The sequence below is a fragment of the Condylostylus longicornis genome, unplaced genomic scaffold (assembly GCF_029603195.1).
Source record: "Condylostylus longicornis isolate FDR11 unplaced genomic scaffold, ASM2960319v2 ptg000001l, whole genome shotgun sequence".
NCBI classification, from domain to species: domain Eukaryota; kingdom Metazoa; phylum Arthropoda; class Insecta; order Diptera; family Dolichopodidae; genus Condylostylus; species Condylostylus longicornis.
This window is the reverse complement of record NW_026577970.1, coordinates 1,610,864-1,630,471: the sequence shown is the minus strand read 5'-3', so window position 1 is coordinate 1,630,471 and position 19,608 is coordinate 1,610,864. Positions and strand designations below refer to the sequence as shown.

Here is a 19,608-nt window from a genome sequence, read left to right as displayed (position 1 = left end):
TACTTTTTTCATTAAAATTAAAGAAAACATAAGTCGAAAAGCAACAGCCAACAGGAATAACAACAATAAATTGAAAATTATAAATCTTAAAATAGACACATTTTTTTAGTGTTTATTTTTGAAAAAAAAAATCATCGTAATGCGCGTTTTTCACTCGGTTCTTCACTCTACATTATTTTAATTTTTTTTACATTTTTACTTTTGAGTTCATCATCCAATAATATAACGCACAAAAGCAAATAGTAACTTTAAGTATGTGATTTTGTTTATCGAAAATATAGAAATGCAATATTGTAAATTAACGCACACATGCGTTCATACACATATGCATGTAATTTATATTTATACCGGATGGTATAATGATAGACTAATTTTATTTTTAAATTCAAAATATACAACTAGAGGGTTAAAATAATGATTATGTTTCAAATATAAAGCATTTGTTCTAATGGTATTCGAAATTAAAACAACGCTATTCTATAAACTTAGAAAAAAGGCTAAATTTAGCTTGAAATTTATTTAATAATTTATTTCAAATACTTGTCTTCAATATCAAGTATACTCGTATTTAATGGTAATAGGAATATTCACTAAATGTGGCAGGTTAACAGTTTTATTTTGTAGTAATATAGTAATAATTTTGTAGTAAAGAACTAGAATAACTTTCGATTACTTAACAAATGTACTATTTGATTTACTAAATGTTAAATTTGTAAATTTATCCGTATATGTACGAAGGCTTTGCTGGTATGAAATATTAAAATGAATTATTTATATTAACCAATATATTTTCTCTTTAATATTCTAAATTTATAAATACATACAAAGTTTATTTCGATTATAAATCTCAATGCAATTATACACATATTCTATAAGTACGATTCTTGTAAGAAAGAAATTTAATAATTTTTATGATTTTAATCAATTTTACAATTTATATTATGATTAAACATTTTATATCAAAATGTAATAATTTCAATATTACAAGTAATTAACTTGCTGTAATGTATAAGACAGATAAAAATCGTTAACATAACCAAATTGCAGCACCATTAGATACATTTCAACTCAATTCATCATGCTAATTGCTGAATTGTGTGGTGAAACAGTGCAACTGCAAATCTGATGTCAGACTTGGTGACGAGTGTTCTAATGTTTTCCACTTTTATTTTAGTTTATATTTTAAAACATACATTTTTTTTATTTAAACTTTAGTATAATTAGTAAACTTTTAGTATTTTTCTCTGGTAATTTCAAATTTGTATTTGATTTACTTTTAACCGCTTTTTACTTGAAATTACAAAAAGTCCCTGTATCAGTGATGAAATCCTAAAATTTAAAGAAACTATATAATTGAAAAAGCTTTAAAATATTAGATTTTTTCTTCTTCGAAAGAATTTAAACTTATTCTAGTTATTCAACTTTTAAAAGAAAGTTATTTTTGTGCTCACCATTGAGCATGAGCTTATTCAATGGAGCTTGACCTGTTAAAATATCAATTGGTATGCATTATATGCATGAATACCAATTGGAAATGAAATTTGAATTTTTATAAATATGGAAAATTATGTCTGTATACCAGCAGCAATCAACCAATAAGTAATAATTTAATATTAAGTAATTTAACCTGTATAATACATTTGGTAAAAACTATCACTCTGCAAAAATACATTCTTATTAAAATAAAATACTTTTATATGCGTTGTTCTGTTCTATATAAGTGTAAAAACAAAACCAAAGCGGTCAACGACAATGGTCAACAATTTCTATTGTTAGCCCAGAACAACAGCGGAACGGCAAGTGTTCAGTATTTTGCATATAGAACCACACACACATGGAAACATATGATGTTAGAATAAACCGCCAGCGATAAAACGGGATATTTGGCTATTTTAACGCCAGCGGTAAAATCCGCGGATTCATTCTCGCAAGCCCATTTATATATGTATAAATTATATGAATTTTGACATTTTGCAGAGGAAAATCACTTTTGTTCTGTTTTTATAATTAAAAACATCTATTTAAGTTCATAAATAAAAACAACAATAAAAATAAAGTTGGGTCAAACCAATGGTTTGTATTGTAGCACTTTTCCCTTCAACAATTGAAAATACGTTTACGCTTTATGCGTTTATAGAAATTTGAAAAACTTGCTGTTTCGGAGATATAAGGCGTCAAAAATTCAAATTTTACAAATTTCAAGAAGCGATAACTTGAGAGGGGGTGGAGACGGGAAAAATTTTTCTTCTAACGATATGAGCTATTTGTTAGTGCCCAAAAGCTACTAAAATTTCAAACTCCCACAACCTGGGGTCTAGAAGTAAAACAATATCAAAAATTTGAAAAAAAATGATTTTAGATAACGGTAAATTTGAACGGACATTTTGTTTTTTTGAAGTTTAACTATAGTATACCGCGATAGGAGAAGCAAGCCACTGCCTTTCTGCGTTTGCAAAATTTGAAAAATGCTTATGGTTTTACTGCAATAAATAGTTAAAAAACGGCATTTTTAGGTTTTTGGGGGGAAATAACTTCTAGAAGGGGGGAGGAAGGTAAAAGTTTTCTTCTACGAAAATAAGTTTCTAGTAAAAATCTACGTAAATATTAAATTTCAGCTTTCTATCTTCAAGAATGTAGAAGTTTTGTAAACATGTCCACGGACGGACGGACGGACAGAGTGAAACTAATAAGCTTTTAACTAATGAACTTTTTTTCAAAAAATTTTTAGATAAGCGCTAAAAAGTAACAGAAATATTTCACTCTATTCACTTCTTTAAGTGTTCCTTAGTGCTTAGTGATTAATGCACTAATTTCTTTGCCGATTTCTTCTTCTTCTTTTTCTTTATTATAAGCATAGTTGCTTGTTTTTCTACGCGCTAGTCGTTCAATTACAGTTTTTTTTTAAAAAAATTATGGAAGTTATAAAAATGAATAGTTTGTAGCTAAAATGTTATGTTAATGGTTAAGTTAATTAAGTGTATAGTTATTTGTTTGATAGTGAAATAATAGATTGAAATGAAAGATGCAATTTCCTAAAGTTCCGTTGATGTAGATATCCAGCTTTGAGCCCATCGTTTCGGCGGTCTGCCTGGTAGACGTCTTCCAAATGGTTTATTATCTCTGGCTATTTTAATAAGTTGGTTTTGACTGGCTCTAGATACATGACTATCCCAGGCTTTTCTTCTGCTTTTTATGAATTTCGCAATGTCGGTAATGTCGCACTGTGTACGAACCTCAGTATTTCTTACTCGATCTAGTCTGGTCTTTCCTACAATTGCTCTTAGAGTATTCATCTCCGCCGTACGTAGTAGCTGTTTTGTTGTACTCGTTTCAGCTCTAGTTTCAGATACATACGTAAGTATAGGTCTGACAACCGTCTTATATATCTTTGTTTTGCTTTTGACGCCCAAATATTTATTTCTCCATACAGTATCGGCCAAGAAACCTGATACACGTGCTCCTCTCATACTGCTTTCTCTTACTTCTCTTACCGTGTTGCGTTCACTTGTTATTTCGACCCCCAGATATTTAAACTTCATTACTTGTTCAATCATTTTTGTTTCTATTTCGAGTTTACATCTAATAGGTTCCTTGGAAATAACTAAAGATTTTGTTTTTTCTATCGAGACCTCCATATTGTACGTTTTTGCAGTAACGACGAATTTATGAAGAAGCCTTTGTAGATCATTTTCTGTTTTGGCGATCAGGATTGCATCATCTGCATAGCACAGCTTTGCCGATTTATGTAATTTAATTAATTTTTTGCGATTTAATTTAACTAATTTTTTTGTGAATTTAACTTATATAACAATCAATATAACTTTTATAACATTATAACAATCAATAACAATGTTAACAGTAATTATTGTTATACTATACACTTACATATTATATCCACACGTAATTATTTAAACTGGGTAGGAGGGGAAGGCTGATTCAACTTATAAGATATGAAAATAAAACATAAATTAATAAGTTGTGCAGAAAATCGGTAAACATTTTATACGATATAAATGCGATATAATATGTACAGATTGAGAACACATATTTTTTTAATTTTCTACAAATTTTGCATATCGAGTTTTCGGTGAAATGTACTTTGTAATGGAAGTGTAAATAAACTATTTTTAGCAACATGTCGGTCTGTCGGTCTGTGTGTGCACGCTCAAGTTTTGCTAAACCAATTTTGATGAAATTTTATATGAAAGTTTATTTCCATCATGGCACGGATTGATCAACTTTTGGGATATATCAGGCCTCGGGAACTGCACTTTTTAGCGGGCCTGTTTTACATTTTTTGAACATTTTGAAGAAAATATTCCACTGATTTACTTGAAATTTCATATATAAGGTCAGCTCGACCGCCCGCGAAACCTCGTAACTTTTGGAAGAAATCAGGTGTCAGAAATCAGGACGTTTACTACGGACCAAATATAAATTTTTGCGTATATAAAGAGAAATAATCGAGCGATTTCATTGAAATTTAATATTTAAATTCTTCGTATTAAAATGATGAACATATAATTTTTTTGGATATAAATAATCTACGGAACGAATTGATGGAATTTCTTGAAATTTGATATTTGAGTTGTGGTTGTTACCGAATTTACATTTTTCTAGGTATATAAACTATAAGCTTACTAATGTCCTAAAAATTGGAAAGAAGTATTTGACAGACATTTTTATAATATTCTGTAACACTTTCACTTAACTAGACAATACACATTGCGGTCGGTTATGTGCTGACCACATCAGATTTTTTTTTGTGTCTTATTTCTTCTACAAGTGTTGAAGTACTAAGCCTAATATTAACAAAATTGTCAATTAAAATGAAGATGAAGACTCATATTTAATTTATCCAGAAAAGACTATTTACAAGTCAAGTTTTTTTTTAAGTGAAAAATTATGTATCCTCTTACTAACTAGTTAGTAAAATAAAGTTTCAACATTAAGAATTCACTATAAATGTAGGGTTTTCTATCAGAACATGAAAATTACAATTTTGTTTTTTCAAATAAAACATTTCTTTAAATTTTTCAAATATTGCTTCAGATTTTTTGTGTTACTTTCGTTTTACTAAAACATTTACTAGATACGAAAAATTTACTACAGATAGTTTAAAAAGTTGACATTTTAAGATGTTGCTACTAAATATTTAACGTACGTATATTATATTTTTTTTTATTTTAATCTCAAAAAGAGACGCACAATGGCTCGTAGAGTATATTACATATTTTGAATAATACATACATATTTCAAAACAAACAATATATAAAATGGAAAATATAACAATTGCAAACAATATTTGTAATAACTAAATCAATGAAAAACGAAAATACTATATTTACGAAAGAAGAAAATATCAAACCGTGGAAGGCTTGTACTAACATTCCAGCTTAACTGAAGTTCATTCAAAGAAACAGGAAATCAAAAACTACGATTTTATCATATTTGAAAGCCAAAAATTTGTAGTTTGTTGGATCAATTCGATAATCTGCCATTTGCTCATAGTGAGGAATATTTTTAATAAGGTCAATGTATCAGCAATTGTACACCTCAAAAAATTACGATTATACAATGCAAAATTCAAAAATTTTTTGGAATTAATTAAATTCCTTGAAACATATCGGGTTATCCAAAAAATTATTTATCGAAATTTACAAAGCTTTAAACTGAATAAAATGAATTTTAAATCCTATTTTCCAACTCTTTAATTTTTTTTACTTTTAATTTAACTTTACTTAACTTTACTTAACTTTATATTCTCTGAATTTAATAGGACTAAGGAACTATAGCCTGAATTACCTCGTAATCTATAGATTTACGTACCTTTTTGATTAAATAATATACAGTTTTTCCAGGTGAAACTATTAACAATAAGAACTAAATAAGTACAGTAAGGTTGAATTTGGATTTTCATTTCTAACAAAGATCTGCACGTTTTTGCAATTTGCTGACAAAAGCATTCAGCTTTTCTTGGTAAAACTGCGAGAGACTTCTGTCAAATCGACAGCATGAGTTTTGGTTTTATATTCGTAACCTTAATTAGTAGAAAATAAAAATTAAACTGATACCAGAGTTTTTGTTGGAAACGCTGCTTTTGTAGTTCTATTGCAGTGGGAGAACTGCAAATGCAACCTTTTGCTGTTATAATTATATAAAATATGCGTTTCATTTTTATAAATATAACCAACATGAACAATATGAATTTTTAATGTAGGTATGAATTTGTGCAGATATTTCATTTTCAACCTGATACGAAACAGTTAAAAAAAACATACATTTTCTACATTTCAATATATGTAATCTATCATACCAAAATGAAAAATTTCTCACAATATTCTATTTTTGAAAGCAAGTGATTCACATTTAAATAAAAAAGTTTGAATATGTCACCGAAAACTATAAAATAATACGTGAATAACGTATTGAGTCATTTTGCATAAATATTCGGAAGAATACCATTAAACTGAAACAAATAAAAATGAAGATTCTGAAAATATTTAAACTAGCACATGTTCAAAGAGTTTAAAAATACGTTAAGTTATAAAAATAATTCTCATATAAAATGCTCGATGTCTACCACCATACAGGCTCTGACTTCGAAATTTCAATAATGCAGTATTATTACACAATTCAACTAACAAGTTGTAATTACTGAACTTTAGCTTACTGCTAGTGAAATACCATGGTGAACCTTCTTCAAAAAAAATCAGTCTGCTGTAAAAAAAATGTAAAAACGTTTCAGTACATCTTAACCAATCAAATTATACCCTGTACCTTATAAATATGAGATTATAACAACTGGTTTTTGAAATACATATTTAAAATTAGCTTTTATAGTTGCACGCTTTTATAATTACCTTTTGAACCATTTCTCAAATATATAATCGTAAACGATTAACTGTAAGGATATATAATCAATTGAAAGAAAAAAAAATGTCATTAATTTGATCATACGTAATTATAAATTTTGCATGATTTCACAGTGGCCGATTCAACATGATCAGATCGCTTTGGTGTAATACGTGGCTTAAAAACAATAATTTTATAAAAAAAGTTAAGAAAAAAACCGTCGATCCCCTTTTTGCAAATTTTGCCCCTAAATGGTTAATGACAAAGTGTTCTAATATTTACACAAGATGATGACATGTTGTTGAAAAAATTTTATGTGCAATATAATTGCGCATTTTAACATTTTTCATTAATGTTAAAAAATAATTGAAAATCAACAATTATACAAAAAAGGGGTTTCATTCGAAAAAATCAATTAGTTTCAAATGAATAAAACATAGCTTCAATCAAATAAAATTTTGTTTCACTTCAGCTGAAAAGAGTTTCATTATACTCGAAACTAATAAATGCTATTTATTTTATTCAAGCTCCTTAATTAACCCTTTCTAAAGCTTTTTATTTTTAAGCTTCTATCTTTTTCGTAACGGGACTTGTAAATAAATATTTTATCGGTTTCAATTTGGGGAAATAGGTATTTCGAATACTCTGAAATTTGACAACCACTCCGGAACAAAATCCTCTAATCAATGCTATATATTACTATTTACATTTCTAAATCACCCTGTATAAAAGTTAATTATAAATTAAATTACATGATTATGTCTAATGCTCTCAGTACTTGGGATTTACCATTGCTGTAGTATTCCATTTCCATATTATAAAATTCTGTTTTAGGTATAAACGAGAAAAAATAGAGTTGACCTTGTCATCTCTGTGATACCCGTGCGAATTTGTTATACTATGTGCGAATAAAGATGCCATAACTGACTATGGGACAGACTATGACATTAAGTTGCCGTATTACCATATTAATTTATGCAAAATTTCAGCACAATGTGTTTTTCAAAATACTGTGTGTGCCAAACTACTATTGAAGTTGTATGACAGCTACCAGAAAGAGCCAAGAAATTTTAACGAATTTTATGAAGCACATCGGCCCTATTAACATATTTGCTTGTATGAAATTTCAATACCACAGCTTTTATAGTTTCTGAGATATTGGGAAATAACTTTTGAAGTTGTATGGCACCTACCAAAAGGAGCAATTTCAACGACTTTTATGAAACACATTGGCCCTACTAATATATTCGTTTGTGTAAAATTTCAATACCACAGCCTTTATAGTTTCTAAGATATAACCAAATAAATTTTGAAGTTGTACCCCGATCATGCCCAATTTAAATAGGGTTGTGGCACTTATTACAATAAATCATTTGTGAAAATTTGGAACTTAGCTCAATTAGTTTTTGAGTTATTGTTGAAACGGACGGACGGACATACAAAACTAAACCAACTCAGAATTTGACGCTGATCAAAAACATACACTTGAGTCTATATCTAAGACCATTATTTCTTAGCGTTACAAACGGTAAGGCAAATTTAGTATACCCCTCGACCATACGTTCGTACGGGTATAAAAATACTGAAAATATTGCAAAAATTTTTAGAAAATTAAGCCCAATAATTTTTTTATGGGTAGCAACTCTGGACTGTTTGTTAATACTGATTCAAATGTAATAAATGTTTACCGTCGTCTTAAAATGCCATTCAAGTGATGATTTAAAATCGTTGATTTACATTAAATATCATCACTTTAAAACTGCATTTTTAAAAAGTCACAGGTATTATTTCTGGTATCGTTCTTTACAACAGCTGCGTTTACTATATACCTTTTCTTTATACCTTAAATATACCTTTAGCGTTACCTAAGAAAACTGCCGAACTAATCTCAACGAGCAAAAATCTCCTTCAAGCGTGAAAAACTATATTTTTTGTAGAAATTTAATTTTAAAAATAATTAAACAAAATGTACTTATAATAATGTTGCGATAAGAAGTAAGCTTTTAAAATAAACTAAAAAGACCCCCTTTAAAGTTGATATATATGAATTGAAATTAAAATTGAAATAATGAAATATTAATGAAACAATGAAACGAACAAAAAAAAGTTTAGTTTTTTTTTTTGTTTCTTATATTCGCATTATTCTAAATTTAAAACACCCAATAATTATTGCTTTAGTCATCACTGGCTATACAATTACTAAGAAGAATAAAAAAATTTCTTTTTTGTTAAAAAATTAATATAACGGACCAAATGTAAGCTAAAGTTAAAATTTTTACAACAAAAACATCAATACAATTTGATGTACATAAAAAAATACTACAAAGTATGATAATATTCATACTAATATAAATTATTTACTCAAACTTTAATTCAATTGTTAAGTATGTGTTTAATATAATATGTTTGTGTTTGTAAAATACTTATGTATAAAAATAAGCAAGTACACATTAAAAGTTTGATAAAAATAATAAAAAAAATAACTTATTATATCAATAATACTTTCGCAAAGTCTTAGATTTTTAGAGCTTAATCTGTCACTTCTTCGAAACGCGAATGCCATTTTGATACTGTTAGCATTATTTTGTAAAATTTGACATTATGACATATATTATTATTATTATTATATCATTATTATTATATTATTGACTGTTGTTTTTCAAAATATACATATTACATTTCTATATTTTGAAATATATATTACATATTCTAGAATGTAGTATTTTAAATGCTTCAGTATAAATTTCAGAAGAAAAATACTTTTCTTTAAATATAAATTTATTTTTATTTTAACTCATTTCCCTTTTGTGTTACTTTTTTTCTTACATATCTGAACATTATTGAAAACGATCTAAAAACTATCCTTAAAATAGACAACCATATTTTTTTTTATTTGTAACCGTTACAGACTAAAACAAAGATGTGGTACGTATTTGCAAACATATGTAATTTCATTTGAATATACATATATTATGTACATACAGCGTTTGTATGTGCAAGTATATAAATATATACCTACTAAAAACTTACAATAATTAAAATTTAAAGGGGATTAGAAAACATTTCATTAATATACAGTTTCTTTTGATTTATTTTTGGTTTTTTTTCTTATGTTTTTATATTGCTTATATCTAAAAATAGGTACACTTACTAACTACAATATTAGAGCGCACATCTTTAACAGACATTTTAAGAAATATTTTAACATTACATATGTATGTACATCAAATATTTTTGATGGGTATAAAAATTTGACTTTTCGTTTATAAAACATGGCTTAAATGTCATTTGAAAAATCATATTTTTTAATTGTTTTTTTAAATAATGAGGTGAAATAGAGGTGGATTAATTGGTTCGTCGTTTTTAAGCTGATCGAATTCACTTTTTTTAACACTTTTCGAAGAGCAACTTAAGTTTAAATTAATACTCTTTTACAAAAATACTTTTAAATGGAAATGAATCAATGAAAATATAAGGAAGTTTATCTAATTTTCTCATCATTAACTTAAAAAACCTTGCCAAACCTACCAAACATTTTATAAAATATACTTTCACAAACGTAATTCAGTTTATTTTTAAGATAATTATATTCAATTTATTCTTAAGACAACTCATGTAAACATTTACTTTTGTATTTAAATTACAAATTTTTAGATTTATGCTTTAATATTTTTTTTTACTACTCATTTATTTAAAAAATTTTAGTACCTTTGATTAGAAAATGAAAAACCAAATTAATTAAAATATTTTCTGCAGGGTGTTAATAATCAGCAAATACATGCAACTATTTTCAATCTAATTTTGTCATTACATTTGATATCTACATAAACTAGAAACGAATTTTAATTAGTACCTAATAAACAAAACAATTTTAAAAATATATATAGTTAAAAAAGCCTTAAAACTCCATCAATATGGAACAAAAGTAATTCATTCTGTATTATCCATGTCAATTGAGTTTAGATAAATTTTTAAAGTTTCAAACTCTTTAGTCTTCCCGCCAAACTTTGTTTACAAAATCAAAATTTAATTAAAGTATTGCAAATATTTCATACATTGATAACGCTATAGGTTCTCTTGAGACATATCAAAGAACTAAATAAAATAATAAATAAGGGCTTTTTCGATATAGGATGGTGGGCTGCAAGTTCTTAATCAGAATTAAAAAAGCTTTTTGGCAATATTTGGAGTATTAGAAAGTTTGAAGTTACCACTTTTGTATGATGCGCAATTATGTCAGAATTAAAAAGAAATGGAGGGCGAATTTATTTCAAATATGTTGAAAACGTAATTATTTCAGGGCATAAATAAAAGAGAAAGATAAATCTTCAATGTCCAACATTTTAATGTTAAAAATCACTTTTGCAATGTCCGAGTTATTTTTTGAACTGTTCAAATGCTGAAGCTTTTTTAAGCTTTTACTTGCAGTATGATATTAAATAATTTTTTTTTCAAAAAAGTAGCTTTTATTTTTTTTTAAATTTGATCTTTGGATAACTTTTTTAAAAATAATTAATTTTGCAGGTTTAGCCACAACTCAATAGAAACTAGATACACACATATGTATGTATTAAAAACACAATTAGAAATTAATATTGGTAAATTTAATATTTAAATTAAATATTTATAATAAACAAAACTTATACTATGTACTGGTGTAAACATTAGATTGGAATAACATTTTCTTTACGGCAGAAAGTAAATTAATCTTCTAAGTTAACAGTTTTCAACCACTAACAATTAACTGGTTAAAAATACCCCCTCCACTAACATTTTGAATTTGAATGAATGACAACTAATGATTAATATATATGTATAAGTGAATTGGAAAATAAAGTAAAAATAACAGTAAACTGTTATAATATGGAGAATTAAATAGAGTTTAACATTAGAATTAATATAACATAAAATTCAACAACTGAAAAATAAATAACGGTTTATAATATCCATTTGTGAAAAGTGCTAATGAGCTTTAAAAAAAAAATTGAACGTACTTAGCTGCAAAAAAGTTGGGAATAAAAATCTTGTATGTAGGTAAATTTGCTTTAAAAGCATCCGAAAGGCGCTTAAAATTTCAAAGTGAAACTTTCCTAAAATTTTGGGATTATTTGGCTCTATACATTTTCATAAATTTTTAAAAGCTAATATTAAACTTAATTATTCCTTTTCATTTGTCATTTAATGTTTTAGTATTAATTTTCTTTTACAGCCTTTTCTTTTCATTTGTATTAAATGACAAATTGTTTTAGTATTAATTTTCCTTTACTGCCTTATTCATTTCCTTATATGTATGTAGATTAAAATCGTGTTAAAGAAGCGTACTTCAAATGAAAAAAATGTATACTTCAAATTTTCTTACTTTAAGATTAAACAAGATCACAACTTGGTTGCTAGCTTTTCTCATTTTAAAATGTTACTGACCATTTCAAGATAAAAGGAGTTTCCCAATTTAGTTTTAATCAAATTAACAGAAGAAATACCCTTTCAGCTACCGCACTACAACGCGCTAAACTGAGGTAACTTTGAATAAATTTTTCAAGTTTTCAATAATATACTCGGTCAACTTCAATTAAAATGTCAAAACTGCAATATTGAAAATCTATTGAAAAAATTCTATGCAAACATATTTCAACTGCTGACGTCGGCGAATTTTCCTAAGTTTGGTTATTTGACACTTTAACTGACTAATTGATTAACTTGACTACAAAAAGATGGATAGCGGCTTTTGAATTAGCAGAAAAAGGTATGACATAATTTCGCTAGTCAAGGTATTGTCAACGAATTTTTAAATATTACAAAAAAATTTTTTATTTTATTTAAGAATTATATTTTTCAACTAAAAATTTTTTTTAAGAATAATTGTCAATAACGTTTTTAGGTGTTACTAAGGAAAAAACAAAATCGGAGCCAAAATACAAAAGGAGGAACCGGGGACACAAATTTTCAAATCGGAGCCAAATTGCTCCGATTGAAGCCGAACGACAGCCCTGGGCAAGTATAAACTTCGACGATTTTGGCTTTTGGAACTTGGTATATTTAAAGAGTGACCGTAAGGCTAAAAAGTTTTTAAATCTTACAAATTAGTAGGTTGTATTATGTATGTATGTAATGTATGTATATTAATATGCAACATATTTACATACGTTCATACATAATTACTCCATTTTGAGGTAGGTATATCGTGATTTAATTTTATTTAATCTGCAATAATTTTATTGTAAAAAATAAACAATTTTACACCGGAAATAATAGTCTAAATGCTCTAAATAATTATTGAAAGTTATTTCATTATATTCACTCTCTCTCATTCTTTTTTATGTATGTAAATAATGTGAAGCCTCTTATTTTTCTTAATAAATATTAGTTAGTCGAATTTAATTAACTATCTAAATATGCACATTCCAAATAACATTTTTTAATATAAATATGTGAATAAGCATGCATATAAAATATAATTTGATTTTAAATTACATATTTATATGTATAACGTATGTATAATGTACGAACGTATGCATATTTGAATTGGCCAGATCAACTGCTATTGTGACATATGCATATTTACATATATAAATAAAACATTTTTGTACATATGTTTTTGCCTGATTTCGAAATAAAGTTTTTTTTTGTAATTATTATTGTTTATTCTCTATCTTTTAATATATAATAATTTACATACATACATATGTGCATATGTATATACATACACGTATGTAACTATACATAATGTAGTTCTCCCTTACTTTTCTAAAATGAAATTTAAAAAAAAATATTCTGATTTTTATCATTCATTTCTTTCTGTCTTATGGCGTTCTCTATACATACATTCTCACATATTTTTATTTTAATAACGGAAACATATATTAACCACATTTTTCCTTGTTTCTTCTGTTATTATTATTATTATTATTTTTCTTATTATTTTTTTTTTGTTCCTCTTCTACTTGCTTGCTCTTATTCTTTTTCTTATTATTATTATCATTATTCTTATTCTCTTTTTTTTATATTTAAACATATGGATCATTTCTGAAAAATTTTCTTACCCTATTGAAAAACGAAAGTTAAAAAAAAAATAAAATAAAATTAAAAAATTAAATCTGAGGAAAAAAAACAAAAATATAGCAAAAGAAAATTCCGTTTATACCGTACGGTATCGTCCCGTAATCTATCTATATACTCCGTATAGTTTTTAAATAAAATATTCACAAAACAAAAAAAAAACACATAAAAATAAACTAAAAACATACCACCAACCAAACGAAAATCAACCAACCAAGTGTAGTACTAAAAAAAAGTACAAAAATAAAACTCTGTAGACTCTGTAGATTTCTGCCTTTCTGATGGTGATATGTTGTGTACGTACTGTTTATTCACTATAAATTCGACGATGATATTTTCAATTTATTTTTATTATTATATTTTTTTTTTGCTGTTATTATTATTGTTTATTATAATTATTGTTATTATTTTGAGAGTTTTCTACCATTGCAGAGACTTGACTTTGGTTGATTCTATTCTATTTCTGGTTTGCTCACAATAGTATATAACTGACATTCGTCGAGCGAAAATCGAGTGTCATTCGACTACTTTCAGTTTAAAAAAACAAAAACGAAAAAGGAATATTTTTTTATTTTAAATTTTCTTTTTCGTTTAATTTTTTTTTTTGATATTTTTAATATTGTTGCTATTATTATTATATTTATAATTTTTTTTCGCAACATTATTATTTAAAAAAAAGTAATGAGTTTTTAATATTTAAAGTTTTATTTTTTTTTTAATTTTTAAAAAAGTTTTGTTAATTATGAACTATTAAAAATAATATAAATTAAACAAAAAAAAATTTTAGAAATAAATACCTACATAATTTCACAAAAAAAAAAAATATAATAAATTCCATATATGAAATAAAAACAAAATAATATTTTATAATAATCCGTTATAAATAATTTACAAAGATTCAATGGCGCATGCGTATAATATAACCGCGTTTTTTTTCATTTTAATTTTCTTTCACATTTTTATGAAAGAAATAAAGATTATATTTTCATTCTTGAATGTACATATGTATATATGCATACATAGTTACCATGAATAAACATACATTTTTTCTCCTCTATATCGTTTTTTTTTTGTTTGTTTGTATTTCGTCCACTAAGGAAAAATAATAATAATCGATCATAAAATTATAAATTTTTTAAATAGTGTTGTTATATATTTTGCATTTCAATTCTTTTATTTTCTTATTTTTCATATTTTGCTGTTCTCGATAATAAAAGTATATGGTTAACATGAAATGTCATAATTAAATAGAATACAAATGATCGTTTCTCCAGATCATTCAATATTATATGTATATGATAAAACGGTAATAAAGATTATTTATAAATTAATGATGAATAAAATATTTATTAAATTTTGTGAACATAAAAAAGGAACGTTCCTTTTGTACACAATACATTTAATTAAAATATAAATTAAATATCTACTTAATATCATATCAATATTGCAAATACACGTGTACTTGTGAATAATCTGTAATTTACATTTGCAAAATTACAGAAGTTAAAAAAAACAACAACACGATGTGATAAATATATAACCGTATACATAGTGTTATTTTGGAAAACAAAGTCAGTATTTTATAAATAAATTTTCCAATTAAATATTTTAAATCTTCAAGATTTCAACTTATCATATTTATTATATTATGGAAATTAAGCTGAAACCTTATAAATATAAAAATATAATACCTTAGTTATTCTTTTAATACTTTAATTATTAAAGTTCAGTTCAATTATTAATATTGAATAAAAATTCTATTTTTGAATTCAAAATTCTAAAATTTGGACATTATTTTATAAGCGATTATTTCAAAAGACCATTTTGCATTGGAAGATTTAATTTACGTTGATCTACTAAAATAATGTAGCATATATACACGTGTATGTATATACATAGTTTGTACTTATACTATAAACAAAACTTTTATACTTATGTACTTATAAATTTATATTTGCAGCGGAATTTTACTTTGCATTCATATTTCTGACGAGTTATTAAAATTAAAAAAAAATTAAAAGTTTATTTTAAAAATATTAAGTTTGTAAACTTTGTTATTAAATTAACTTAAAAATTGAACTAACATAAGCAATATACATATATACTCAGATATACATATATACACATGTGTTTATAAACTATTTATATTATATATTTTTGAAGTAAAAACTTAATTTTTAAAAACTTATACAAAATATGAAAAATTAAAGCTCATATTCAATAAAAATATTGAATCATTTGATAAAAATATTTTGTTATAAAATTAATAGAAACCATTTAAAATTATTGAAATCTAAATGCAGAAATATATTTAAAATGGCTACCAAAATCATTAATAATATTACAAACTTGAATACGATATTATAAAATGTTAACATTTAATTTAATATTAAAAAATTATGAAGAACTGAAAGGATATGCAGGAGGATATTTTTAAAAAATTCAATAAAATAAAAAGTAATTATTTTAAATTTTGTTAAGTATACATACATATAATATTATTTTATTTTGTTTAATATAATATTTTAAAATTTTTCTTTTCATTCTATTCTATTTAAGAAATGTTACAAAACATGAACATAACAAGTAATAGTTTTGTTAAAAATAATTAAAATTAAAATAAAATTAATTTAATTTACTAGTTGTTAAATAAATAATTAATTTTGAATTTATTTTAAAATCATAAGTAGTACGTAAATATAAATAAAATTATATTTATATATAAGAAATGAATATCTTCTCAATTCAATGACAGAATTTGGCAACTTCTGCATCAAGAAATTTGTATATATTTAAATCTTACCATTGAAAACTTACTTCAGGAAGCTTAGTCTGTAGTTGAGTTGTTATAACAATAACTAATTTTTCAAGTATTTGCTTAACTAATTTCATTTAATATCTTAGTATATCAAGATATATTTTCACGGTAATTTAAATAAATTAATTCTTATTCTGATCGTAGTATACCTTTATGCCTAAGTAAAACTCTTTCCAACTAACAAATTCCTTATTTTTATTTTTCTTATATATGCTCCTTGTTTCTGTATGTTGTTTTAGTTTTCAACTTAATTTCAATGTGAAATCAACTTAATTTCGGTTAACATTACACCATCGGTAGATTGAAATCCTAACAACACTTCACCATCAACAAAATTGAATCTTTCAATCGAATTGAAACGCTTAGAAAATAAATTACATGAAATTTTGTGATGGTATTCTATTATAAAGAGATAATAAGTATTCTATATTTCTTAAAAAAAACTTCTTAACATAAGGTTTTAAGATCATGTCAAAAAAGGATTTTAAAATATTTCAATGTTTTTCAGTTTTAATTATAATTAGAATTTTATAAATTATCACAGAAAAATTTAATGAAAAAGAAATTCTGTAAAGAAAAAAAGTTTTCAAACCGATCGATATCAAGTATATACATACATACATACATATGCATATATATCAAAATTGTCTACATTTTCGAATATGGTATAAAATTGGAATTTTGTATTTAAAATTTTATATTCAATTTTATTCTATTTAATTTTACATTTCTTTATAAATTTATTTTTTTTTTTTAATTTTAAATATATTCCAAAAACAAAAACAAAAAAAAATTAAAATAAGCTACCTTTAAAATAGAGTAACGAAAAAATAAATACTTAATATGAATATTTCGAAAAATTGTAAATCAGTAATCAATTTACGTACATATGTATGTACATATAGGACTATATAAAATTTCCTATATATTTAGTTTACATATTATTCACTTTTATATACATATACATATACATAATGCAAATATAATTTATGCATGGACAAAAACGGACGTGTGTGTTTTTTACATATACACACATAATATAGAAAAATGTAAATATATTCAAAAAATTATACTTTATTTATATTTAGAAGGTAACAAAAAAACAAGTAATTTATATAAGATATACAACTATTTGTATACCAAAGGGTAAAAAAAAAGGCCAAAATTTCAATTTATAATTTGTCGCTTTTTTTTTTAATTTTCTATTTATTGCTTTTTTTCCACCAATTTTATTTAATATTGCTGTTAATATTAACTTTTTGTTTGAAAAAGTTCAATATTATAACAAAGGAAAAGCAATTCTTTTTTCATTTCGAATTGTGAATATTAATATATTTAAATATATTTTGTATTATTTCAAAATTTTTATTCTTCTTTTTGAATTCATTTAATCAACTGGGTAACAAAATATTCGTATACAATAAAAAACACAGAGTCGAGTTAAAAATGGAAGTTATTGGACTTTACTCAAAAAACAAAACTTATAAAATAAAAGTTTTTAATTAAATTAAAAGAAAAAATAAAAAAAAAAGAATATTTTAAATACTCACTCACATGTATATATTTATATCTAAATACATAATACAAAATTACATCTTGTATATTACCGATCATAATACCAACGATTCATATTCTCCAAAAATGTCATTCGCTTCGCCGATCATAATAAGGATATGTATATCTGTAGACACGGCTGAAAGTGCCAAGTGGCGTTGTTACAGATACGTTACATTATTTTCAATATTATCTATGTTGCTAATGTAAAAGATATTAGAAAATACTACAGGGGCAAAAATAGAGAAAAATTTTATTATGGAGGTTTATGAATGTTGTTTTTTGTTTTTAAATTAAAAGATTATAAAATAGTTTTTAGTCTCTCAGCATTACACAAAAAAAATAACTAATTCTTAATTTACTATTTATTTTTAATCTATAAATATTAAGTATCTACATTTTTTTAATTATCATAATTGAACTTAAAATTACTGAAACATAAAATATTAAATATGTGAAATAAATTTCATCTATATTTTTATGAATTTCAAGCGGTACGGGATAGTCAGAGAAAATGTTTGGGATTGCTTTTGATAATTATAGAACTTACTTTATAGCTATCAAAAGAAAATGTTTATGCTGCTGTATCATTTCTTTAAAAAAAATATTAGAATTTTGATATTACCTTTTCACAAAAAAAAACGGCCTCCGGACCTATTTATCATATCCATATCCTTCGTCCCTAACAAAAATTCAGCTCCAATATCACCTTGATTATTTAACCCCTAAATAAAATTTTTGCACATATATTGAGTAAAGATGAAAATTTGAATCGAAAACATTAATAAAATATACAAATTATTTATAATGTGTGACGAATGACAACTTTAATCAAAAATCAAATATGTAAATTTAGCATATGTGTATATATTATGCTAAACATATTTAATTCTGTAAAAATTTCTATATTTATTGACACCGAACTTTTTCTCGCTTCTTTAAAAGAAAAGACACTTGGCAAGCCTAAATCTAATAAAATTTTTACAAATTTTTTTATATTGTCAAATAAATTGCTCTAATATTTATTGGCATGATTTACTTCCAATTTGATTTTTATAAATAACCACTTCCAGATTGGGCTTTAGTTTTAACATATTTTGTTGTAAATAACTTATTATAAAAAAATACAGAACTAAAATTTAGAATAAAATTTGATTCACTTTTTACCTTAACATTATATGTACCTACACATATACATATTTCATTTTTTAAAGACAATAGGCATCTACATAATATGTACATAATGTAATATAATTGTATAATGTAATTATAATAAAGTTGCTAAAAACTATCAAGTATTGCGTATATATACATCTACGTGTACA

General features: G+C 24.8%; 2 protein-coding genes across 8 annotated transcripts in view; one reads left to right on the top strand and one right to left on the bottom strand.

Moving 5' to 3' along the window:
- Positions 1–19,608, bottom strand: part of LOC129605896 (carboxypeptidase Q-like) — a 69,505-nt gene that overhangs the window by 22,931 nt on the left and 26,966 nt on the right. Inside the window, exon 1 of one of the 6 annotated variants that reach the window (XM_055516004.1) lies at positions 14,100–14,232. The exons of 3 other annotated variants lie outside the window; for them this stretch is intronic. The gene's annotated coding sequence lies outside the window, so the exon portion shown is untranslated. Of the gene's footprint in view, positions 1–8,543; positions 8,650–13,895; positions 13,993–14,099; positions 14,233–19,608 lie in introns of those variants that run through there. 2 more of the 6 variants (XM_055516240.1, XM_055516314.1) reach the window with 2 other exon arrangements.
- Positions 16,155–19,608, top strand: part of LOC129605700 (putative uncharacterized protein DDB_G0286901) — a 28,775-nt gene continuing 25,321 nt past the window's right edge. For both annotated transcript variants that reach the window (XM_055515728.1, XM_055515647.1), the window contains exon 1: positions 16,155–16,368. In XM_055515728.1, the coding sequence (XP_055371703.1) occupies positions 16,329–16,368 (40 nt within the window). In that variant the 5' untranslated portion in view covers positions 16,155–16,328. The remainder of the gene's footprint in view (positions 16,369–19,608) is intronic.